The following is a 27,593-nucleotide window of genomic DNA, read 5'->3' as shown; positions in this document are numbered from 1 at the left end:
TTGTCTAAGGGTCCTCGCACTTTTCTGCCTGAGCTTTGATGTTGAATGTGTTGAAACCATCTTCACATTCGAAGGCGATTGTATATTTTTCCTAAGACTGAATATTTTAACCAAATTGAATATGAATTATTTTAATACATTGTTTTCTTTAATGATCATTTCTTTGCATTAAAGATCAAAACATATAAAACTATTATAACTAACATTTCCTCACCCTCCGTTTTTATTGTATATTACTCCTTAGTAATCTTGAGAAGAGAATCGTGAGGTTAGTAATGTTTTTGACTCATTACTGGAAAATTAATTCTGCTTATTATCAAAAGATACTATATGGTATCACTAAATTAACTTTTTTGTTTGAGCTCGATTAGGAATACACAGTTCACCACATTTACCAACGTAACAGACAGATCCTTTCAGACTTTCTATTTACCAACGTAATAATTAATAATAATGTCGTATGGCAGGCAGAACCTTTCAGCTTGTTCCGAAGAGAATTGCATCTTTAACCCCGAGATCCACGGTTTTACGTGCCCTTCGAAGAATAGTGGCGACTCGTTATCATTTTTAAAAATGAAAATGCCGTTTTTGGTGCCGAGAATCGAACTAGAAACCCTCTGTCTTAAGTGGGTGATCGACGTGCGAGCCATAATACCGCGGTTTTAAGAACGACGGTTTTACTCGCGGCTCGTTGGTGCTGATCGACTAGCGAGCAAAACAGTCATTGTTCACCGTACACAGCTAACATGTCGTGTTCAACTGAAAGTGAAGTTTTATGTTACATCGCTATAGCATACTACGAAATTTAAAAAAAAAAAAGCGGAGACGCCCTAGATGTTGGGTATTTAAAAGTTTAACATATGCGGTAAGTCGAGTTGTTTTGGTTTTGTATTCTGGCGATGTACATTTCCATAAACAAACACAGTCTCGTAAACAATATATAAATTCTAATAAAAAGTCGTGGCTGAGAGTTCGCGTATCCATGATTAAAAACTGATCTTTTCACTTCAACGGTCGCTGAAATCTGCCGGTTTTGCTCGACATTAGTGATACACGCGCGGTTTTAAATGACGAGCCAAGTAAAAAATAAAACAAACTGACGAGCCGCGAGCCAGCCTCGCTGGTATATAAAACCGCGGTATTGCAATGATACACTGACGAGCTTTACCGACGAGCCACAAAACCGCGGTTTTACTCGCCTGTCGATCATGGCCTTAAGAAGGCCAATATCTTGACCGCTGACCTACAGCCGGCACGTTGCCAACGTAGGCAGACGTTGACAGGGTGGATTTATTTTAATATATTAATGTACAATTTTTCAGTATAAAACATCCATACTTTATTTTTGAGTAAATTGAATGATATTTTTATAAATTTAATTTTTTGTAAAACCTGAATTATTTCAAGAACCTATCAAATTTAAACCGCAAAACTGGTCTCAGTTTGGGTGTGAATGTGCATTGATACGTTATCAGCAGTAGATATCTTTCTATTAATAGTAGTTATCTATTAAATAGTAGTTCCTATGTGTAAAGTTTAAAAATTTTAATCCATATATACAATATGAATTGTCGACAGCTAGTTTTAAAATATTCACTAACATGATCGTATGTAAGTAAATGTATTAAACATATTTTATCTGATAAAAGCAAATGGTATTTGGATCAAACAGAGTTATGATAATATTATAATTTTAATTTTTAAATGATATATTAAACAGATATAAACGTTTTTTATTCCATTTTTAAATATAATTGAAATCTGGTACAGCAAGTTTTGGTGTCACTGTTTTATGTTCATAGAAATGTTAATTATTAGGGGATGCCAAAATTTGGTTGAACTTAAATACCGGAAGTTTGCAATTTAGTCCAGCACCAATTTTCGTTAACTGAAATGGCATTTATAGGTAGACATTGTCAATATAACATTTTATTGTAGATTTACATTAAAAAAATTAGAACAATTATAATAAAACTAAAAATTCAGCAAATAATAGACCAAATTCATGTGCCTATTTAACCTTGCCATACATAAAAGGTCTTTTTGTATTCATTTAAATATTTATTTGCTAAACATAATATCCAAATAGCATATAAAGGTTACCTATAACCGTGCTAATAAATATTTTAGCAAACTTAAAAATAAAACTCCCCTATTAACACACACACGTAGTATATGAAATTCCATGTAAAGACTGTCAAGGAGCTTATATTGCTCAAACAATTCAACACCCACATTCTAGATTAAACTTACATAAATATGATAAAAGGAATACGATAGCCCTAGCCAAATATGAAAAACAAGATCACACACACATTTTCAACTTTGAGCAAACAAAAATTCTAGGACAACAAAAGTAGGACAAAATACAAAAAAAGAGGGAAATATACAAAGCAATACACATAAAACAGTGCACAAATGCTATACACGACAATATAGACATGAATTTATTAAATAAATATTATTTTAAAAACTGTCCCTGGACTAAATGCCATAAAAATATTACTTAAACACACTACTTTCTACCAGACCACTAATCTTATAAGCAAATTGTTGATAATTAAACATTTAAAATAACAACTAAATTTTTAAAATGTCGAATTGTTTTCGTGATAAATTGTGTTTGTGTTTTTTAAGTCACATTTAAATGCATTTTGTCAGATTTTACCCGTTTTATGGTAAGTTTTTATTATTATTTAATTATATATATATATATATATATATATATATATATATATTTATATATATATATAGATTATATATATATATATATATATATATATATATATATATATATATATATATATATATATTCGATCAGTGCATACTCCCAATCATGACACAGCTCCGAAACTTGAACACTAAAGAAAGAGATATATGAAACTTAAAGTCACTAAAAGGTCAATGAGGCGATGCCTACTAGATATAACAAAGAGAGGCCGCAAAAGAATGAAATGGATCAGACAGGAAAGCAAGGTCGCTAACGTTATCCACAGAATTAAATCTTTGTGGTAGAGTCAGGAGACCAAGACGACATCCAAATTTAAGATATGACTATGACATTAGTAAATAAGCGATGGATTAAAAATGTTTTGAATGTAAATCACATGCAAATCCAAATCGATGGATTGGACGTAGAGGATTCATAAAGTGGCCCGCTGGTTCTCCAGACTTTAATCTTCTTAATTTATAATGTTTTTCTGGGTTTATCTAAAAACACGTGTTAACATTAACGATCAGCATGTTTGCAAGATTTTTAAACAAATAATTATTAATGGATGTTAACTAATACGTGGAGAAGGCGGGGAAAAAGTGACTCACGAATTTAATAGTAGGCTTGTACATTGTCAGGGGGTAAATAGAGAGCATTTCGATCATTTAAAGAGATTTTTTAAATTATTATTCTTATTGGTCTTAGTAAATTAATTTACCTATTTTTTAACTGTAACGAAATTTCTTTTTTCGTTTTAACAAATGTTTTCTACCAAACGTAGTATGTGTGAATTAGATATAACAAGTTTTTTTTAAAATCTGCACGAATATACAAGGTGTGTCATATAAAAAGGTAAGAGAAATTACAGGCAAATGTAAAAACAGAAGAGTGAGTAAACTTGTTAATGACAACGGAGAGGTAATCGTGGACAAAGAGAGTATTGATAATACCTGAAAAACTTACATAAAAAATTTATTTTTTGATGAAAGGGAGAACCAGTCCCCAATACCTACGGAAACAGGGTCACCTATACTAGTGGGAGAAATAAGAGCAGCCATAATATCACTAAAAGAAGTGAAAGCTCCACGACCAGACGGAGTACAGTCTGAATTTCTTTAACTTCTTGATAATGAATCTTTAAGAATACTATCTAAAATCTTCAATAATATCTATGACACAGGCAATATTCCAAAACATTGGCTAGTTTCAGAATTTATAACGTTACCAAAGAAACAGAGAGCGAAAAAGTGCGGAGAATATAAGCTAATAAGTCTCATGAGCCATACACTAAAACTTTTTCTTAAAATTAAACAACGCAGAGTATACAAGCTATGCGAAGAGAAAATACAAGACACACAGTTTGGATTCATGAAAGGCGTAGGTATTATTTCAAAGATACAGAGATATGACTTGCGATATCTACACCTGCTTTGTGGACTACCAAAAAGTATTTGACATAGTTCAACATGGAAAAATGATGGATATTCTAACAAAAGCCCAAATAGATAATAAAGACCGGCGTATAATACAAAACTTACCAATCAGCCACAATAAGAACAAATCTTGGAGATAAACCGACGGAAGCGATCCAGATTCTGCAAGGCGTTTGACAAGGATGTATACTCTCACCTATATTATTCAACCTATATTCAGAGGAAATATTTAGTGAAGTCTTGAAAAATTGCGAAAGGTATCATTTTAAATGGAGAACGCCTATACAACATCCACTATACAGATGACACCGTTTTTTTTTTACAGACAGTTTAAACAGTTTACAGCAACTAATAAACAAAGTTAATGAAGTAAGTGAAAGGTTTGGACTACAAATAAACATATCAAAAACTAAATTTATGGTCATCAGCACAAATAAAATTAGAGACGTCCACCTGCTTATCAAAAATACACCAGTGGACCAAGTAAAACAGTTTACCTGTCTTGGAACAATAGTAAACGTTCCAAAAAAGCTTGAATCTACTTTAAGTTATCTATTTAAACGTGTGTTTTAAAAAGTACATAAAATCGTAAGCATTTTAGTGACTAACATTACAAACGACAAAGTTTTGATATCTTCTCCACGTAACGACTTTTTTGTGAATGATATATTATTTTATGTAAAGCCTAAAATTACAAAATGAATAGTAAAAATCTGATTCGTGAAAGCTGCATGTCAAAATATTCTAGTTGTAGAATTTGATAAAATGATAAAATGTATTGGAGAAAATGAAATTATTCCAGTAAAAAAAAGAAAAATAAGTGTAGACCAAAAGGTGTGTTTTATTTTTTATTTTTATTTTTGAATTATAATTCTATACGCGCGGTCGACGTTGGAAATGTGCACGGGAGTAAATCGGTGAAATCATTACATATGTAAGATATGAGTAAGAGAGAGACAGAAGATATATTTTCTCTCTCTTTCTCTATCGGGAATAAAAATGTTCCTTTTGTATATATATTTAATATTATATGTATATAATATTATATATATATATATATATATAATATATATATATATATATATATATATATATATATATATATATATATATATATATATATATATATATATATATATATATATATAAGAGATAAAATCTTTTAGCGAAAGCCGCTATCGCTTTATTAAAATTATTTTAATAAAGCGATAGCGGCTTTCGCTAAAAGATTTTATCTCTTACACATTTTGCATAGCGCAGAGGATACAGAAAACGATATTGTCATATCGTTTTCGTTCACGGCCGCCAAAGCAGGTGGCGCCTTTGTAAGCTAACTACTGTTGTAGTGAAGTTTTGGGAGACATTCGTTGGACTTTCCGAGTTTGAATTTGTATCAGCCCAAGTGTCTGATGAGGCTGAGATAGGCCGAAATGATCATAACACTTTATTGATACCGATTCGAGCACGGGAAGTTTAACGAATTTGTCCTCCTAGGCCATATATTTGGCCATTTAATATATATATATATATATATATATATATATATATATATATATATATATATATATATATATATATTAACATTATTATTTATTAAATGTTCATAATTATTTTAGGCTTTTGTATTTCAAAATAATAATTACAATAAATCACTGTATGACCGAGAACTGTCAATTTTGAAATATGTTAGTGTAATGTCTAATTGGCAAATTTCTTACGTGTTTCTTTTATACGCTGGTATATGTGAGTTCGAATCCCAATATGAATTTCCTTTTTTATTTTTAAAATATTTAAAAACCCCACGTTAGTCTTATTAAATATATGTAATATACGTAAAAATGCTAAATTTTAAAATAAAATGAAAATTACAAGCGAAGCTGTAAAATCTCCAGAAGATGCCAACCCCTAGTGTTGGCGAAACGTCGAGAACTAATTTCAGAAGACAACGGCCTAACAGCCCGAACAAACAGTTTAACAAGTTAGACGATGGCCGTGAAAGCCTAACACATAATCCGAGTTGTTGGTTTTTATTTTTATGTTCCACAAACATTTTTGAAGTTATACTTCTATACGCGCGTTCGACGTTGGAAATTTGTGTGTATTCTTATATATATTGAGTGAATTGGCAAAATCATTACATATGTAAGATATATGTAAGAGAGACACAGAAGATATATTTTTTCTCTCTTTCTCTCTCCAGAATAAAAATCCCTTTTGTTCTCTTTGTTCTTTCTCTTTTGTTCTTTGTAAAAATGTTTACAAAAATTCCTTTTGTAAACATATTTAATATTTATTAATATTATTATTTTTTTATTAATATTATTATCATGGTAAATTAAACGTATGCGTAAGTTATGTATGTTGTCATTTTTAAATACTTATGAATATTGCATTTTAATTTGTATTGTATTATAATATTGAACTATGTGGCAGTGTATTGTATTGAATTTTTATCTTAATAACAAAATTAACAATGAATTTTACTGCAGACTATGTGTAAATTTTTTTTTGCATTTAACTCCGTTTATATATACATATATAAACATATATATTTCCACTAAAATATTGATTCAATCCTTCATTTACTTACTATACTCCTATTACAGGTCAAATGTTTATATACAGCAAACGATGCACCATATAGCTGTATACCTATTTATTTTTCTCTTTCTGATGTCTCTTACCTATAGCATTACATATGTAATGATTGTGCATATTGACTCCCATATGAATTTGTAACTTCGAACGCGTGTATAGAAGTATAACTTCTACAGGCAGTCCCACTGGACTACCACACCCGTTTTTTATTATTTATGAAAGAATGCAAAGAGAATTTTCATAAATTCGAAGATGTGCCCGACGTTTAGCTGTCTCTAAGAGAAATCAGTGCAAAAGATTCAAAATTTGGGGAACAAGGCTTGATAAAATGCTACTAAAAATTATGTAAAAGTAAAAGGTCTAAGGTATTGTGCAATTCTAAATGTCATAATGCCTTACCATGTCACAATAACTAATTTTAAATTTTAATTGAGACAATATAAAAATAATAAACATTAAATTTAAAAAACTGATGTTTTAATAAACCTTGTCTAACAAATTATGACGTTTTAATATAATATAATTAAGAAAACATAATTAAAAAAATTAACACCAGAATTCCTCAATAGTTCATGAGTTAGTATATCGTGCCAATTAATCTACCAAAGCTCTATTGTTTCTATGGATACTATGGTTTACTGGTTCATGATTTAAAATTAAACATCAGATTTCTAGTACGGCATGGTCAGATTTTATGATAGGTGATAAATTTGAAATTGGCTAATTTTTTAGGGAGTTGTTTAAACTTGGGTAAATTAAAGTTGAAAATAATTATACATCGTCAAAAGTTATTTTTAAAAAACCTTTGATATGTTATATTAATCAAAACACAACTCAAATATCTTATAACAGTCATTTATTTTTGTAAATAGCCAACTTAACTTTTTAACATAATAGCTACAACTAAACATTTGCATACGTAAAGAGATGTAAATTCAATATGGCCTCATGAATCAGAGTTGTTGGATACATTCCTGAATGATATAAACGATAAAGAAGGGACAATAACATTTCTATGAAAAAGGAACACACTACCTTTCCTAGATGTTTAATCTCAAAGAACGATACTGGATATGGGACTCAGGTGTATAGAAAACTAACACACACTAACAAATATTTACATTACAAATCAAACCACAATATCAGTATTAAAAAGGGAATCATTAAATCCTTATACGATAGAGCCAAAATTGCTTGTTCTAACGAAAATTCGTTCTTCCGAGGAAAAAAATTTGTTAACATCTATTTTATTTAAAAAATATTATCCTTTATCGTTTTTAAATGACGAATTTTCAACAATCGACCGAATTAGAACGAGATCCTACAGCATACACAAGGAATAATACGAGGAAAATAAAAATACCATACATAAAATGATTATAAGAAAAACTTTAAAAGATAGGAAATAAATTTAATATTTCAACAACATTCAAAACAACAAATACATTAAGATCTATTTTATCCAAAACTAAACCTAACAATGAACAAGAAAGAACAAAGTATTTATAAAATACCTTGTGAATGCGATCAGTTTTATTTAGGTGAAACGTCAAGAATTTGATAGATCTCAAATATATAAACACGCATGGGAAAATGAACATAGGGTTCAATAGAATGACTAAAATATAGTCCTAAAAGAAACAGATGGTCATCATCATCATTAACTAGCCTCTAACGTCCACTGCTGAACATAGGCCTTTCGCATGCTTTTCCACTTAGTTCGATTTTGTGCCATCTGAATCCAATTTGTAGTCACTCTTTTTATGTCATCTGTCCATCTCGTTGGGGGTCGACCTCTATTTCTATTAGCTTGTATTCGGGGTCTTCATTCCAAAATCCTTTTTGTCCACCGGTCATCAACTGATCTTGCTACATGACCTGCCCAGTTCCACTTTAGTATTGTTATCCTTTCAATAACGTCTGCTACTCCTGATCTTTTGCGTATAGTAGCATTGGGTATTCTATCACGTAAAGAAATCCCTAATATTATTCTCTCCATTACCCTTTCCGCAACTTGTAGTTTACTCACTGTTGTTCTTGTGAGTATTAGGGTTTCTGCGCCGTAGGTCATCACTGGCAAAATACACTGATTAAGTACTTTTCTTTTTAGATACATTGGAATCTTAGACCTAAAAAAATCCTTCATCTTTCCAAATGCAGCCCACACAAGGTTTATTCTTTTTTTCACCTCGATTGTTTGGTTGTCTCGACTTATTCTGATCCCATGGCATAAGTATTTATAGGAGTCAACTGGCCCAATATTTTTGTCTTGTACTGAGATGTTTTTGTTGTGGACTAAATTTGTCATAAACTGTGTTTTTGAAAAATTATTTTAAGATCAACTCTTGTGGCAGTATGGAGTTCTTGGAGCATTATCTGTGCCTGATCAAAGCTGTCTGCAATAAGAACGATATCATCTGCAAATTTAAGGTTATTTAAAAATTTTTCATCTACATTGATGCCCTTTTCGTTCCAATCTATTGTTTTACAAGCGTGTTCTAGCAAAGTTGTAAATAATTTAGGAGACATGTTGTCTCCTTGCGAGCGCCTCTTTCAATAAGAAAAGTCCCAGTATCTTCATTAAGTCTTACACAGGCTGTAGCATGCTGATAGATGTATCTGATGAGGGGATATGTATCGGTGATCTATTCTACATTGTGTTAGAGCTTGGAACATTTCACCTTTATTGACCGTATCAAATGCTCTTTGAAAAATTATTTGATACGGTCAACCAAACAGATGATAAAAAGAGAAAAATCAAAGAGGCGGCTCTAATTATGCTAAACGAGACCAATTGTATTGCAAATTCCTCGGCTGAATGCAGTAGGATCTGGTAACCCATATTAAAAAAGGAAATTAATAAAAAGAAAATATCACTATTAGTAAGTCAGTAATATATCGAGGATACATCATTTGTATTTTTTAAATAACAAACATATAAAATCAGAATTTGGTGTTTATTGGGAGTAAACTATATGTAACAACAAATACTTAACACGTCGGGATAGTATTATGAGGTTTTTTTCTGTTTTTTCCTCATAATTTACTATGGAATCACTAACAGGAGATTTTTACTGTCATCATGGCATATGGTTGTCCTTTTAAAGACGAACTGCATGCTATAATTTTTTCTGACGGATATTCTCGAGTTAAAGTTGATTTCGTGTAATCGAATGAACTAAATTACAATAAAGTCGTCCCAGGAACTCAATTCAGCAATATTGGCAATACCATTTTAAAGTCGTCTACTTTAAAATGTATAATATATGTCTGAATGGTCAATATAAATAAGTCAGATAAAATTAAATTATTAAAACTGTCACTTAAATTGTCACCACGTAACAAAAAACAAAATTTGTTTAATTGATTAATGTTTGTATTTTGAGAACGATTTTCGAAGTGGAGATTAAAACGTCAATAAACTTATTTTAACCTTCAATTGTGGCAATAGTAATTACTTTAAAATGCCACAAGAAAATATCTTGAGAACAATATAAAAAGATGTATATTAAATATTCGAAATTAAGTTAAAACAGTTAAATTTTACTTCCTTTCCATTGTAAATTTACACTGGACAGACATTCGGTACTATCAAAAAGATAAAATAAATAGTAATAATGAAACATAGTAGAAAAAACGGTAGAGTAGGCAAAAGAAATCTCGACTATAAACGAAAGCTCCACAACTCGTGCATCTATCGTTCATCCCTATCCCTTTGACGACGCGACGTTAAAGCGATTCTGGCAACGTTGCTTACAATATTGACCAAGTTGAAACATAAAATACTTTGCGCTTGGCGCGTAGTTTCACCAGTTATACCTCAGCTGCAGCGTCATGTCTAGCACAAATTTCATTGATTTTGTGAACACCAACACCACGTGCGGTATGGACGCGTGCTTCACCGCCTTTGACAAGAACTGGTAAATATGATACTAATGTTTAAATACACAGACACAATATTTTGCCAGTTTGTTGCACTTCAGGGTACACCAGATAATCATTTTTGTTTGGAGAGCTTTCATATAATTTGTGTTAGTTGTGTATACAATATACAATTGCCGTTTTTTGTTGTCATCAAACTAAACTTTTCTGCGCTATTGATAATAGCGTGTGTACATAGGTGGCGCTAATCAATTTTTTTAAAGGTTCTTTTAATTGTAAGTGTTTATTATTTGTTGTGGTAATATGACAGCTCTAATATTTTTCTAGTATTAATTGGTAAATTAAATAAAAAAAAAACAGTATTAATAAAAGATAATTTTTAAGTATTCGGTGTGATAAGTATTCATAGTATGAGTACAAGGGTTTTATTTAGTTTTTAGTTTTATTATTATTATTATTTTATATATATACATATATATATATATATATATATATATATATATATATATATAAGAATTTTAAAATTTGTAAATAATTGCATCTTTTTATATCTTCAGTAAATCTTCTCGTTTTTACTCCTTTCCTAATGTTAAATTTAATTTGCTTAAAGTGATAATATGTGTTTCGTTTATTTAGCCCCTATATCCCTTTTTATTTGAAGTCTTTCTGAAAATTACTTACCACTGATACTTCAAGTCCATATAATTTTTATTGAACAATAACGTTTTTATATTGCTGAGTTCGCTGTATATTTCCAGCGATCTTTAAGAATTCTTGCGTGTTTAATTCTGTATTTAAGTCTGATTTCATTGCAAGAATTAAATTTAGATTTTTTTACTTATATCAAAAATGACAATATAGAGACTTAATGGTTAAGGAATGCCAGTTTACCACTATCTGGTTTAATTGGTTCTGCGAAAATTTTGAGGAAACCGCCGACAAAATTATCAGTAAGATTATTAATGTCTAATTTATTACATGTACCATTTTCTATTAAAATTAATGCTAGACTATCAAGTCTCGTCTGTGTCATAGTTTTTCCTAACTATGTTTTAATTAATCTCAATTTTAAAAATGAGCGTTTGCCACTAGCTTCGATTACTGGAGGCGTTAATAAAATTCTTGATGTTATTGCAAAATTTGGAAGAACTAAATTCTAACAAGTTAAAACGTTCGTTCAATGAGCATAAAGCAGTATCTATAAGGTTATAAAAACATTAAATCTATTTTCCGCCGATTTTGGTTGTTCATCTGATTGTCCATAATCAAATTGGCGATTCTTTTTTCGCTGTCGAACTTATAATATAGATTTTAATTTCGTTTCTCCATCTACAACTACACTTTACTTAATTGTTTTGCAACGTCCAAAATGTTGTTATATTATGTCTACATTCCGAAATATAAGTTTTTAAATTCTCGATAAATTTCACAACAAGAAAATATTTATATTTTTCTCGCGAATAGCTTTACTAACTTCAATAATTCTATTGAATAAATCGTACTAAATTATTATACTGCAAATAAATTTAAAATCTTTTAAAATCTAATCTCAATGTATAAAATTGTTGTTTCATGTTTAATTTCATTATTAAAGTTATCATTATTTGAAATTTCTAAAGGAACATCATAAATATCTCATAAGTGAAATCGTAAAGACCGAGTAGCATTGACTGTACTTCCCCACTTCCCCAGTGCGTATCGGATGGTTTTTTTCGAGTTAAATTTGATATAAACTGTAATAGGATATTCCAACGTTTTAAGGACGGTAAAAAAGGTATGGGTATATTTCTGTAAACTGTTGTAAAAAAATCGTCTGCTTAGACCAGCGGTTCTCAACCACCGTGTCGCGACACACTGGTGTGCCGGAAGAATCTATCAGGTGTGTCGAGAGATTTATGAATACGATATTTTTATTTATATTTTTATAATATACCAATCATGCATTCAACCTTTTTTTTAACTATTAGGTATATACCACGTTATACCAATCAATAAAGTGCCAATCCGTAATTGTTTCCTCTCTGTTTTTAAAATTTAACCGACATAACTTGCGTTATGAATAGTTGCGCAAAGCTAGAGATCTTGTTTCTTAACTTTAAGACGGAGCAACACGTGACGTACGCCGACGCGATCCGATTAACCAGTTTTTGCTTTATGCTTTGCATTTGGAACAAAATCATCAAAGCGTTTCCCAAAAACCGCGCGAGTATTTTCAATTTCTACGTTGTTCCATTCAATCATCCTCAGTTATAATGAAAAAATGAATAAAACTCCCAGATAAAGCACATTTATCATCATATAAAGTTTCTGACTTGATTGCCAAAAAACAGAAAGCCCATACTGTTGGTGAAGAGCTTATTTTACCGGCATGTAAAGAATTAGTTGCTACAATGTTAGGCCCGGAAGCTGTTGAACAAATATCAAAGGTACCTTTATCAAATGACACAGTCCATCGACGTATATTAGATATGTCAATCGATATTCAAAGTAATGTTAGGGAGGTATTGGCAAATACACAATTTGCTTTACAACTGGACGAAAGCACGGACATTTCGGGAAAGGCCCAATTGATATCTTTTGTAAGATTTGTGTACTGACCGGAAATTATTGAACAGTTCCTATTCTGTCGTGAATTGGAAACAACAACCACTGGAACTGATATATTTTCTACTGTTGACACCTTCTTTCAGGATCACGGACTTAAATGGACGGATTGTATTGCGATATGTACAGATAGGGCTGCTGCAATGACGGGAAATGTCAAAGGATTTTTAAGTTTCGCACTAAAGAAAAACCAGTTGATATTATTACTCATTGCTTTTTACATCGAGAAGCTCTGGTAGTAAAAACTACGGATGAAAGCCAACTGGGTGAAGTTATTCATACTGTTGTTTCTATGATCAACTATATCAAAACTCGTAAGATGAAATCAAGGGTGTTTGAGAAGCTTTTTAAAGACATGGGCGCAGATCATAAAGTCTTGTTATTTTATAGTGAAATTCGTTGGCTTTCGAAAAAAAAAATACTAAACAGAGTTTTAGAATTTAAAGACGAACGACTCGAATTTTTTAAAACAGAAGATGGCTAAAGGGGGTTTTGTAAAAATCTTAAAAACCTTCTTTGGTGTGCTAAGTTGGCTTACCTTTCTGACATTTTTAATAAGCTAAATTCTTTGAATGCAACTATGCAAGGACGAAAGGAAACCATAATATCATCAACTGATAAAATAAGTGCGTTCTCCAAAAAACTTACATTCTGGAACTCGGTTATAGAAAAAAAAAGATTTGACTGCTTTTCCCAAAACCTCTATAACTTTCATTAATTTGAAATCTGAAGAACAGACTCTACTAAAGGAGAGCATGAAAGAGCACTTATGTAAGTTGCAAGAAGGGATAACTAAATACTTTCCCTCTGTCTTGAGTGCTAACTGAGAATGGTTGATTGCATTTGACGAGAACAACGTAAGTAAGGCAGAAATAACCTATTTCTGAACAGGAACAACTTATTGAAGTGTATTATGACACAGTTTTAAAATCCAAATTTAGAGAAGTAGCTCCAGATGTTTTTTGGATTCAGTTAAGAATGAATATCCAGAATTAGCAAAGAAAGCAGTATCCCTTTTACTGCCGTTTTCGACATTGTACTTATGTGAATCTGCATTTTCTACTATGAAAAATATAAAATCTAGCTACCGGTCTCGACTACTTGATGTGGACAGCGAGATGAGAGTGTGTCTGTCTACAATTCGTCTTCGGATAGATATACTTTGCAAAAGTCATCAGGGTCAAATTTCACACTAATTTTATGTATTCTTTCTGTTTTGTTTTTTGCTTGTTATGTTCTTACGAAATAAAATAATATGTTTAATATATTCATCTGTACTTACCTACCACTAGCAAAAATTTATACATATAAGGGTGTCGCGAATCTGTAAGGAGTACGTTAGTGCGTCGCTGAGTAAAAAAGGTTGAGAACCGCTGGCTTAGACAACCATTTATCTCAATATTATTTTACAATTACTTCCCTTTGGTAGGTACATACACGCATTTTCTGCGCTCATGGCGAGTGATCACTTAAATAGGCTTTCTTTTGAGCAAAACTATTATTTTGTCTAGGTAAGAGATATTACAACAATCTGACAAAAAAAATAATGTCGAAAGATTAGTATGGCAGTATTATTGTACCAATACATACGAAAAGAAGAAAAGAACTCATGTATGAACTATAGAGGAATTTTACTAACCAATACCTACTGCGTATAAAATATTGGCTGCGTATAAAGAACTATTTGGTGACTACCATGTAGCTTCAGGCCTGAAAGATCGACAATTGATCAAATATTTACTATTAGACAAATGCTTGAAAAGTATTGAGAGAATAATCAGGACGAACATCAGATCTTTATAGATTTCAAACTTATGATTCAATTAATCATTTAAGATTGTGGAATGCAATCGTCGAGCTAGGCACACCTAAAAAACTAGCAGCAGTAACGCAAATGTGTGTAATTAACTCCTTTGCAGAAGTCAGAATAGGTGGAAAAGCATTAAATGCTTTCTGCGTAAATTCTGAAGTGAGACAAGGAGATCGGCTTTCTCCATTGTTGTCTAACCTGGCATTAGAATATATAATAATAAAACAGGCATAATTACTTGGGGAGCAAAGATCGTTTTTTATAGGTAGAGCACAATCAACGTTATGTAGAAGATTTAAAGAAGAAAGTAAATGAAGACAAAACAAAATACATGGTTGTTTCAAAACCAAAACGACTGCGAATAAGGCATAATATTACTATAAACGATAATTATAACTTCGAGGTAGATAAACAATATAAATATCTATAAATAACAAAGTAGAACGACGAGTTAAAACGCGAGTACTGAGGGGAAACAAATCTTTCTTTGCAATGCTACATCTAATAAGGTTAAAGTTTCTCTCACGAGGTGCAAAAATCCTAATATACAAAATCATAATACGGCCAGAAGTCGTGTATAGACGAAAAAATGGACGTTAACAAAAAAGAAATACATAAATCGCTATTGTGGGAATGTTAAATCCTTCGAGTAATATTTGATCCTTGCGCAAATAGCGTGACAAACAACTGGAAGCGCAGAGCTAACGAGTTCCAGTCTCATCTTCGGAAATAAAAATCTGGTGAGATATATAATACCCAATAGACTAGACAAGGGCAAGATGAATATAAGCAGGACATAATGTGATACGCAATAATGACAACCTTGGTCTTGGCAACCGACAATGTGTTTTGGGAAAGACCAGATTAGAGAAGGTCTGTAGAACGACCTAGAAAAAAGTGTAAAGATGCAGTTAGAGAGGATCTGGATAAAATGAGAGGGATACAATGAGAAATAGTGACAGAACCAACAAATATGGATGACAATATTAATGTGGCAAAGACTCATGAAGAGTTGTAATACCATTGATGATGATGAAGAGATGTCCCGATCTCAGAATATGCAAGAATGATAGATCACAGAGAAAAGTGTAGGAATATCGGAAAGATCAGCTCATGAAGTCATGATATTTGTCATAATGCTAACTACTAAGAATAAGTTTGGGTCCTGGTCCTACTAAGGTTAATTATGTTGTTCACATTTCGTACACTCAAACTTAACTACTGCATTTGAGCACCGTAAACAAAACTATGCAATGCAATATTGTGATCTCAATCAGCTTGCCTATACGCGTTATCATTGTAAAGGGAATATTTGATGTTAAAATTTTTAAATTCCATAATATTTTAGTATTTTTGTTTCTTGTAAATTATTGTTTTTTATAAACTTTTTAATTAGTTTCTTTTATTACCTATTGTTATAATTTCATGGATGCAATTGTGTTTAACTTTAAAACGCAATTTTACCAATTGTAACAGAACATTGATTAGTTTTATCTATGATATAACATATCATTATAGTTTTTTTTGTACGATTAGGAACTACGGTTAAAATATCATTTATCTGTAAAACGATTCTTTACGACACGGTTACGTAACCCTTTGTACCTGCACTAATACTCTTGGCAATGAATACCGGTATTTTGCATGCTGATTGTTTTACAATCCAGGTGTTCATCGAGCGGTAATATCAGAGTCCTATAAGAATTTATTGCAAAGATACGTTTTATGATAGTACAATGATAAACAAATACTATATAAGATTCCATAAAGGCGGATACATCAACTAATCATAAATGATAATAACTACATAAAAAATTAGTGGTTTCAAAATGTGTAATGTTTTTTGTATACAGCTTGTCTCAAAATATATCATCTTGGTTTTCCCGTAGTTACAGGATTAGGTGTATTATTGTCATTATTAATAGATTTTAACACGTTTTAAGTTTCTACCTGACCACTCAGCGTTGAATCTGGTACGGCTAATGTTGACAAATTAAAATTAAGGCTGTTTTAGCAGTTCAAGTACACTGCGATTTGAAATGGGCGTATCACTTACTTTTCTACACTGCTTACGCGAGACCATCTTTACTCAGTGCCGCCGGCCGACGGGTAGTTTAATGACAACAAATACATTATTCTCCATTCAAATTAGTTTTAACACGAACTAACTGACCGTACGTTCATGAGATTTGACGTCACGAAAGCGATAACGATGAAACTAAGCCCAATGATGAGTAACACGTTTCACTATTAGATTTCAGTATTTTTTAGCAATTTTCTTTAAAATTGGAACACGCTTTTCTCGACTATTACTGGACACAGAAAGGTGAAACAAAAATCAACGATTACAGAAAAAAAAACTCTTTCGAGTGATGGGCGTAAAAAGTTTGGTTATAATAGAACGTTAAACAGTATATTCCAATTTTTCAACAGAAGTTTCAAAAAAATAAAAAAAGTAAAACCATCAGTTTAAAGGCAACATAATTTCGAATAACGTGTCCAAATTTCGAGACATTTTGTCAGTAAATAACAGAGAAAACACTGTCCCTAGGCTTTGGTGCACCGATAAAACAGCCTTAATGGAGAGTATCGGTCATTAAGAATCTGTAATACTTGTTACTGTGTGTTTAGTAGTATATTAGTGAAGTTTGTTCGTAACAAAGATGTTTCGTCCGTAGAAATATAATCGAAAGCATTTGTCATTAGACGCAAAAAAAATAGTTAAAAATGTGTATGATACTGTAATCGATAAAGGTCGATAAAGGATATTGTAAACAAAGAACCATTGGCAGGACGAAAAAACGTAGTGATTTTCAGTCTCATCATTTGAACAGTACTCAACAAGATATTATTAGAAGAACAATATATTCCCTTTATGAAAATCAAAAGCTCATACTTAAGATAAAGTTAAATTAAAGTTACAGAAAGAACAAACAAATATAGGTTTGTGCGATGACGCACTCCGATTTTCGTACCGATTAAGCGAAGTGTTTGTATGTGTCTTGAGCAGTTTAGGAAAATAAACACCGATAGTAACGTTATTAGGTAACTTTAATTAGTTTTATCTATTTTCTTATTATATTTTGAAATTTTTGATATTGTACACAACTGTAAGTTTACTGTAGTTTGTAAGAATTTCGTGGTCATATTTTACCTACCTTGCAATAAACTTTGAATAATCGTATGTATCATACCGTTGTTTACAATTTTGCACCAAGATGGAGGCAGCACTAGCATTTATTAAAACATGCTCGTTTTCTAAGAGTGCGCAGTCATTAATATTGTAAGAGTACGCGCGCACTCTTATAAACCAGGTTTTTTTTTATAACGGATTAACCGTATTTTTCTTTCGTTTAAGTATGTCTCGCAGAAAACGAACTTCTCAGCGTGGTTTATGCTCACCAGTGGTTATGGAGGCAGCAAGAAAAAGGGTTGAAAATGGAGAAAGTAAGAGAAGCGTGACAAAATCTATAGGAATAGCGGAAAGTACGTTAAGAAAAAGGCTAAAAAGAACAACTTTAGCTATGGACAATATATTCCCCCCGCATTTATATATCCACGTAAAAGAATGAAGACAGAACTTTTGGATGGAGCTCCACCATCATCAGTTGGAATGGTATCTGACAGTAGTTTCATCAATCAGGACCTGTTTGTTGATTATGCTACACATTTTAGAGATCACGCTAAGCCGATAAAGGAACAACAAGTCCTATTAATAATTGATAATTACACTTTCTATTGTTCCATTGCAGCAATTGATTTTTTTCGACAATATAACATTATCGCATTAACACTTCCTTTTCATTGTAGCCACCATATGCAGCCACTTGACAGATGTTTTTTAGCCCGCTAAAAAAGTTTTATTCCAACGAATGTTAAAGATGGCTGACGAACCATCCAGGGCGGGTAATTACGGTTTACCAAATTAATTCAATATTTGCTGCTGCATACTTTAAAGCTGCTACTATAACGAATGCAATTGAAGGTTTTAAAGTGACGGGGATATGTCCCTTTAATAATGACATATTTACTGACGCTGACTTCATGGCTACTTTTCTCACAGAACGAGAAGAACCTGCTACAGCTGCAGTGACTACGGAACTAGAAGCGGTTAACGTACAATTAGGAGTCGCTAAAAACTCTACGTCTGAAGTCGATATTTAACCACATCAAATGTCTAAATAAGCCTCTGAAAATACTCTCCCAATGTTCTTGACAGCCCAACTATTGTTCTTGAGAATTCCACTGCTAAGGAAAATATTTATGTTAATGATAGAGATGCCATAATCAGCGAAATACCAAAATCTGAACCCGATTGTACGAGAAGGATTTTACAGATCAAAAATAATACCCCTAAGCTTACAGATCTGGTTTTCAACACATCTGCAATAACTTTGGAAGAAAAAAGTGATATAGCTCCAGAAACAAAAACATTTGATTTATCAAACACTCCTGGAACATCATCAAGTTATATTAAATTAATAACCATTTCTCCGTTACCTAAATCAATTGTGTTTAGATCCAGAATCCGGAGAAGCAAAAAGTCGGAAATTATCACCAGCTCTTCATATAAGGACCAACTAGTCGAAGAAAATGAGAAAAAAAAGCCGCAATACAAACTCAAACTGGATATTGGCGATAACCTACCAGCACCGCAAGCGCTTCTGGGAGGGAGTTTAAAAAGGAAATCAGATGTAAACCTCAGACCGGCAGAGAAGATACAAAAAAATGAAAAAGCTGTTTTCACAAAGCCAAAAACAACACCTCATAAGAAAATTTGGAGTTATCCAGGGTGCAACGAAACATTTAAAGAACCTATCACAGAAGACTGGATTAAGTGCATATCATGTGCTGAATGGTGGTATGAAGAGTGCAGGGCCTACGCAGGTTTTGGATCTTTGAAATGTGACCTATGTTCGTAAAATTACAATCTTATAATCTTACAATCGTAAATGCGTACTTTTAAAAAGCTGGTTTATAATAGTGCGCAAAATCACTTTTTTTTTAGTTTCACTTTTTATTAAAGTAATAATGTTTAGTTTAAAATTATAATTAATTTTGTTGTTGTATGTTTATGTATAAACAGGCTTAAATAAAAATAAATATACTTTCAATTGGTTTGGATTTTACACTTGATTAAGCCTTAAGTGCGAATTCTTGAAGCACTGTACCCTAGTAATGTAGTCACATAGACTGCGCACTTGGAGAACTGAGTATTTCTCTGAAATTAGGAAGTATAGGTTAGAAAACAAATCTATCGTATATCTAGATAAAACATTGTTTGTTACTCATGATTCAGTATGCAAAGGCTGGGCGATTCAAGTAAAAACTGCCAGACGAAAGCACCTTTAAATATAGGAAAACGCATAACAATAATTCACGCCAGTTGTAAAGACGGATGAGTTTCAAACTGTTTGTTCTTATCTGCGAATAATATCAAAGACTCTAGCTTAGACTATCATGAAGATAACGGTGCAGAACTTTTGAAAATTGGTTTTAAAATGCTTTTTTAAAAAATATTCCTGAAAATACTGTAATCGTCATGAATAACGCAAGCTACTGCAGTCGTCAGCTACAAAAAGCACCAAAGAGATCAAGTATTCAGATTCGTGAGTATTTCTTAAAAAAATTATATTTATTTTAAAACTAGTTACAACAAAGAACAACTACTAGAAGTTTTATATACTTATACATATTTAATATTAACAAGCAATGTGTACGTGATAACCTCGCAAAGCAAATGGGGCATACCGTGTTTTCTCTTCCTCCGTACCATTGTGTATTTAACCCTATTGAGCATAAATGTGGCATCAAGTCAAAGTAAAGGTAAGGACGGAAAATAGTTCTCCTACCCTGAGTGTCACTTTCATAAAGTTAATTAAAATTGTTATAAATAATATGTCGGTAGAAAGCTGGAAAAAATCAGAACAACATATTGTAAAAGTTGAACAATCCCTATCTGTCTATGCAAAATTATATTATATAACCCATTGTAATTAATCCAAATGAGGACACTGACAGTAAAACAGAATTAGACATGGAATAATATTTATTATTAACGTTTGTATTATTTTTTAAAATAAAATGGAGGCATTGAAACAAAATCGCTGTATTAGTATTTTTACCTGGAGTTCGTCTCCGATGTTTTGTTACTAAGAACCAATAACTTTGGTTATTCCATAGATGACAATAATAACACTAATCCTTTAACGAGTGGAAAACCAAAAGGATATATTTGGAGGTATATATATTTTTATAAAAAAGTACATATGTCCAAAATTATAAATTCATATTTGTATATATACATATTGGATATTTGTGCATATGCAGCCTGTTTTAAAATGCATATTGCTTGCATATTTTAGACATTTTTTTAGTGGATATTTTCTAGTCTCTAGTAATAATATACAATAAGATAAGTGGAGAAAAATGACTTACGCTCAAAATTGGTTATATAACATTTTGATTTTATATATCCGTAGACTTTGTTTAATTGTAATAATTCTCAATCTATATTGTAATCAGAAAGCTAACATCAAAATAGAAAATGAGATATCACAAGCAATAGAAATACGTAAGGAAGTACGACAGGGATGCATTTTGTCACCGCTGCTATTTAATGTTTATAGTGAAAGCATCTGCCAGGAAACCCTTTTGCAAGTAAACGAAGGAATCGTAATCAATGGAGAGGTTGTAAATAATATTCGATACGCAGACGACACTGTACTAGTCGCGAGAACAGTAGAAGAATTACAACGATTACTTACAAATATAAATATTGCCTGCAACAATTATGGCATAAGTATCAATATCAAAAAAACCAAGTATATGGTCTTCAGTAAGAACATGACACAACCAGCACATATTAGTATAAACGGCATTCAAATTGAAAAAGTATCAAGTTACAAATACTTGGGTACTTCAATAAACGAAACTGGAGACCAAAAACAATGAAATAAAAAGACGTATCGAAATTGCCAGGGCGACTTTCATAAAGATGAGGAAATTCTTCTGCAACAGAGATATGAGCATCCCTCTCCGATTAAGAATGTTAAGGGGCTACGTATTTAACACGCTATTATACGGTGTAGAGGCCTGGACTCTCAAGCAAAACAATATAAGAAATATTGAAAGTATCGAGATGTGGTGCTACCGTCGAATGCTGAAGATAAGTTCGTTTGAAAGAGTTCTCTTACTTTTCTCTTATCCACTCGTTTCTCTTTTTATCCATCGTTATCCTCATCCTTTTTATTAGATATTGTGTTAGTGCTAACAATATTATTGCTTTTAAGTTGATGAATTATTCGTCATCTTAACCAAATTTACTAAAATTAACAGTAAGTCATACCCATGCTGAAGATAAGTTGGATTGAAAGAGTTACAAACTTTGAAGTAATGCGAAGGATAGGAAAAGAGTCAGAAATTTTGTCAACGATCAAACGAAGAAAACTCGAATATTTGGGTCATTTGATGAGAGGACGTAAATACGCATTACTTCAAAATATAATGCAAGGAAAAATAGAAGGAAAACGGAATCCAGGCCGTAGAAGAATGTCATGGTTGCGTAATTTGAGAGAGTGGTTTGGCTGTACCACTAATGAACTCTTTAGGTCAGCTGTAAACAAGGTCAGGATAGCCTTGATGATTTCCAATCTCCGATAGGAGTGGCACAAGAAGAAGAAGAAAACTTTGTTTAAAATCAAGCGCTTTTATAATAGGGGTAGAGGGGTAAGATGACGAATCGGATAAGATGCCGAATTCTCGATATTTTCCCAAGGTACAACTCTGGCAATGCTGCCTTCAGTCAGGACCGAACATATATGTTTCCAATGTTTCTCGCCTTTGACTACAATACATAAGCCGCCATGCTTAAGTATGATACAAGTGTTTTTACTGATATTGTGTTCTATCTAATTAGCCTTCTTCGGTCCATCTTTGGACATAGGCCTCCCCAATTCTTTTTCATTCTTCTCTGTCTGTTGCTATAGTCATCCACCTAGAGCCCACGTGCTTCTTGATATCATCTGCACATCTCATTTGGGGCCTTCCTCTGCTTCGTTTATATTCCCACGGTCTCCAACTTATAAGAATTTTGTTCCATCGGTCTTCTTTTTGTCTTATATTGTGTCCTGCAATATAATAATATCCTGCAATTTTGTTTTTTCTCTTATCCACTCGTTTCTCTTTTTATCCATCCTTATCCTCATCCTTTTTATTAGATATTGTGTTAGTGCTAACAATATTATTGCTTTTAAGTTGATGAATTATTCGTCATCTTAACCAAATTTACTAAAATTAACAGTAAGTCATACCCATGCTGAAGATAAGTTGGATTGAAAGAGTTACAAACTTTGAAGCAATGCGAAGGATAGGAAAAGAGTCAGAAATTTTGTCAACGATTAAACGAAGAAAACTCGAATATTTAAGTCACCTGATGAGAGGACATATATATATATATATATATATATATATATATATATATATATATATATATATATATATATATATATATGCGGGGATCCTACAGCTTCTGCCGCTTCCCGCATTTCGATCGCCATCTTTTTCTATCTCTCCAGGTGTCTTCATCAATGGCTCTGTCTTTCATGGTTTCCATAACACCTTGTATCCAAGACTTGGCTGGTCTTCCTCGTTTCCTTCTATTACTTGGATTGTATTCCATAGCTCTTTTTGGCCATCTGTTGTCGTCCATCCTCTGTACGTGTCCATACCATATTAACTGTCTAGTTTCTATTCTTTCAGAAGTTGTATGTACCCTATCTGTTTTTCTTCTAATTTCAGAATTAGGTATACGTTCTACTCTTGATATACGGCAGGCTCTTCTTAGGTAGTCCATTTCAACCGTGTCAACCTTTTTCTTTCCTTTTACTGTCATTTGCCAACATTCTGCTCCATATGTAAGAATGGGCTCTACAATTACTTTGTAGATAGTCATTTTAGTTTTCATAGTAGCTTTGTTGGACCAAAGTATCGAATTCAGAATTTGAACACTCTTCCTGCCTTGTTGCACTCTATAGTCTATATCTCGTTCCGTTGTTCCTTTACTGCAGATAATACTTCCCAAATATTTGTATTCGTAGCACCTTTTCATTTGTCTAATTTCCAAATCTGGGTCTTCGTCTTCACTGCCTATTCGCATATATTCTGTTTTAGACATATTCATACTCATCCCCCATTTTTCGTATTCATCTTTGAGCTTTCTAAGCATATAATCTGCATCTTCTTCACAGCTTGCAATTAGTACTTGATCATCTGCAAAGAACAGCGTTGTCAGATAATGGTTGTTAAGCTTCAACCCCATTCCCGCACATTTTTGTCTCCACTGGTGCAGTGCTTCTTGGATATATATTTTGAATAGGGTGGGGGAAAGACAACATCCTTGTCTCAAGCCTTTCGTTACTGTAAATACCCTTGAGAAAGTATTTCCTGTTTTTACAGTGCTTTGAGGACATTTATAGATGTTCAGTATTGCTTTTAGATATGTTTTACGAAGGTCCGTTTTCGTCAAGACACTAAATAAGAGTTTTAAAGGAACTGTATCATAAGCCTTCTCCAGATCTATAAATACCAGATGCGTAGGGAGGTTTCGAGCTGTTCGTTTTTCAATTACTTGTTGAAGGGTAAATGTGTTGTCCACGCACGATCTTCCTGCTCTGAAGCCGCTTTGTTCTTCAATTTCTTTATACTCCTCTTCTATTCTTCTTTTCAATATACGACCACATAACCTTCCCAGCGAGCTAGTTACGCTAATGCCTCTATAATTTCCGCATTCTTTTCTGTCTCCCTTTTTATAAATGGGGCTAATGTGGGCCAAATTCCAATCGTCTGGAATCGTTTGGCCTTCAATTAAGCATTTATTAAAAATATTCACTAAGCTTTCCAAAAGAGCATCCGGTCCATGTTTCACCAACTCGATGGGAATGTCTCCAGGCCCGGGTGTTTTTCCATTTTTCATTTGTTTCAATTCTTTTTTCAGTTCTTCTTTGTTTATCTTATGCACCTCTGAGTTTTCTGTCATTGAGATATGGTCAGGTCTTTCCATAAATTCGTGCCTACTTTCTGTTAATAGCGTTTCGTAATATTTTTCCCACTTTTTATTTTGAATCAGGTTTATATTTCCCTCATCTTTTCTTTCTTTTCTAATACTTTTTATGAATTTCCAAGCTTGTGTCACTTTGGTTCCTCCTAAGCATCGGTCCATCTCTTCGCATTTCTCTTCCCACATTTCGTTTTTTCTTTTAGTGACTTCCTTCTTTGCTTCCCTGTTGAGTCTGCTGTAAATTCTGCGGTCTTCTGAGTCTTTCGTGGATAGCCATGTTTGATAAGCTTTTTTTTGTCTTTAATTAATTTTCCTACTTCTTCGTTCCACCACTCAGGATTTTTTCTTTTGTCAGCTTCTTCGTACCCCAATGCCTCTTTGGCCGCCTGATAAATGCAATTTTTTATATCTTGATATTCTTGAGAGGACATAAATACAATGATACAAGCGTTTTTACTGATATTGTGTTAGTGCTAACAATATTATTGCTCTTAAGTTGATAAATTATTCGTCATCTTAACCAAATTTACTAAAATTAACAGTAAGTCATACCCATTTTCAATTTCAGATTTAAATATGGGCAAAATATAAAAAAAGACTGACAGCATACCACTTTTCCCACCGCATACCAATGCATCGTATGCATTGTGGATGTTTTAATATATGGACTTCTAAAAAGAGCATACTTACGAGCTTGCGAAGATTTTTTGATCAGTATTCTGGGTCGTCTTATGCGGGCGTTAATCTGGGGCGTTGTATGATATTGCAACCCTATTTGGAAAAGTGTACTTAAAAGCAGCAACTGATTCAAATGCTCTTAGTGGTTTTAGAGCCACTGGCATATATTCTATTAATAGCCAGGTGTTTGATATACTTGATTTTGAGGCATCTTTAATAACAAATAAAGACAAATCAATTTCAACAGAAGTTCCAACTACGTCTGCTTTGGAAAATGTAGAGGTCGAAGAGGAAATGCCAGATATTTAAGGAATGTCACCGATATCTTTTTTAAGAGAAACAAGACCTCAAGAATCTGTTCAAATATCTGACAAAATTTCAGATATTCCCATTTCAACTACGCCAGGTCCATCTACATCAAGAATAGCTGGTCAGACACCCCCCCATGTATCAAATCATATTTTGAATAAAGGTCTACTTAAATTACCTGTTGCTGAAGTGAGAGCAAAATTACCTAGATAGAAATTACCATCTCTCGTTATTTTCAGTACACCAGTAGTATTAGAAAAAAGTAAGCTGCAAAATTAGCAAAAGAAAGGAAAACGGATATAGAAGAGCAGAAGAAAATTGAAAAACTAAATAGAAGCAAAGACTTTAACTTTCAGCAAAAAAATAGGAAATTCACTCTGGATAAAGGTAAAGGAAAAACGAGTAAGAGAAAAATAAAATTTGATGAGTCTTCTAACTCGTCAGTAGATATAGAATATGCTGACACTGATAACAATTTAGAGAAAGAAATATATTGCATAATCTGCAGTGAAAGAGAAAAAGGTTGTAGGGAATGGACTCACGCTAAATGCACTAAAATGAATAGTTAAGAAGCAAAGGTAAAACAATGGACTTGTGATTGGTTCTTGTAAAGATGTAGGACCTATTAAAAGTGTTGCATTAGTTGCAGAATAAATGTATTTTACTTTAATTTGATTAATTTCTGATATAACTGCCTTTCTTTCTTAGAATAGGCATACCGCGTCATCTTACCCCCCACATTTAGTCATCTTGTCCTCCACGAAGGATGGCAAATATGACGTAGATAGAAATTTTTTTTAATTTTTAATTGAAATATTAACCCTTACGAAATCTAAATTTAATATGTAAAGTACTACTTACTATCAGCCACTTACCTTGTAGTTGCTGCTTTCGGTACAAGGAAAAATATCAGTTCTAGAAATTTTTTAAGCTTACTATCGTCACCTTGCCGTCCTTTCCCCTACCTGATATAAATCAGTAGTTAAAATGAATAAAAATGATATAAGAATATAAATACAGTAGTTGCGATTAAAATCTATTATTTGTATATTGTTGTTATATATGAATTTGTGCTTACATATTTTTATAAACATAAACGGCGCTAAATACAAAATTAAACACCGTATTGCCAATACTTTCCAATTTAATAATTTTAATAATACAAAAATTATTTTACTAAAACAAATTTTTACATTCAATAACTTTCCAGAAATTATATAATAGAATATTGCAAGTGTATTGGGTTCAAGTTGGCTAAATGAAGTCGCTCTCTGAAAATTATTAAACTATCTACTATTAATATCTGGCACGCGATTCAATCTGGGTTCATAAACCCTTAACACCGACATCAAAATACTAAATGGCGCAATCACAAATACTATCACTACCACTACCTGCGATCTGTTTTGATTTTTTGTTACATTCAACATTTAGATCTGCAAGTCATGCTGTTTTATTCATAACTTTCTGGTATAAAACTCCTGATATTGAAAGAGAAATATTTGACAC

General features: G+C 32.3%; 2 protein-coding genes across 2 annotated transcripts in view; one reads left to right on the top strand and one right to left on the bottom strand.

Moving 5' to 3' along the window:
- LOC140443550 (coiled-coil domain-containing protein AGAP005037) overlaps window positions 1–27,593 on the bottom strand; it is a 1,206,743-nt gene that overhangs the window by 264,146 nt on the left and 915,004 nt on the right. The gene's annotated exons all lie outside the window — the stretch shown is intronic.
- Naam (Nicotinamide amidase) overlaps window positions 10,518–27,593 on the top strand; it is a 67,409-nt gene continuing 50,333 nt past the window's right edge. Inside the window, exon 1 of the mRNA XM_072534871.1 lies at window positions 10,518–10,664. Within this exon, the coding sequence (XP_072390972.1) occupies window positions 10,579–10,664 (86 nt within the window). The 5' untranslated portion in view covers window positions 10,518–10,578. The remainder of the gene's footprint in view (window positions 10,665–27,593) is intronic.

The sequence above is a fragment of the Diabrotica undecimpunctata genome, chromosome 6, assembly GCF_040954645.1.
Source record: "Diabrotica undecimpunctata isolate CICGRU chromosome 6, icDiaUnde3, whole genome shotgun sequence".
NCBI classification, from domain to species: Eukaryota; Metazoa; Arthropoda; class Insecta; order Coleoptera; family Chrysomelidae; genus Diabrotica; species Diabrotica undecimpunctata.
Note: the sequence above shows the minus strand (reverse complement) of the source record. Positions and strands in the feature narration are given on the sequence as shown.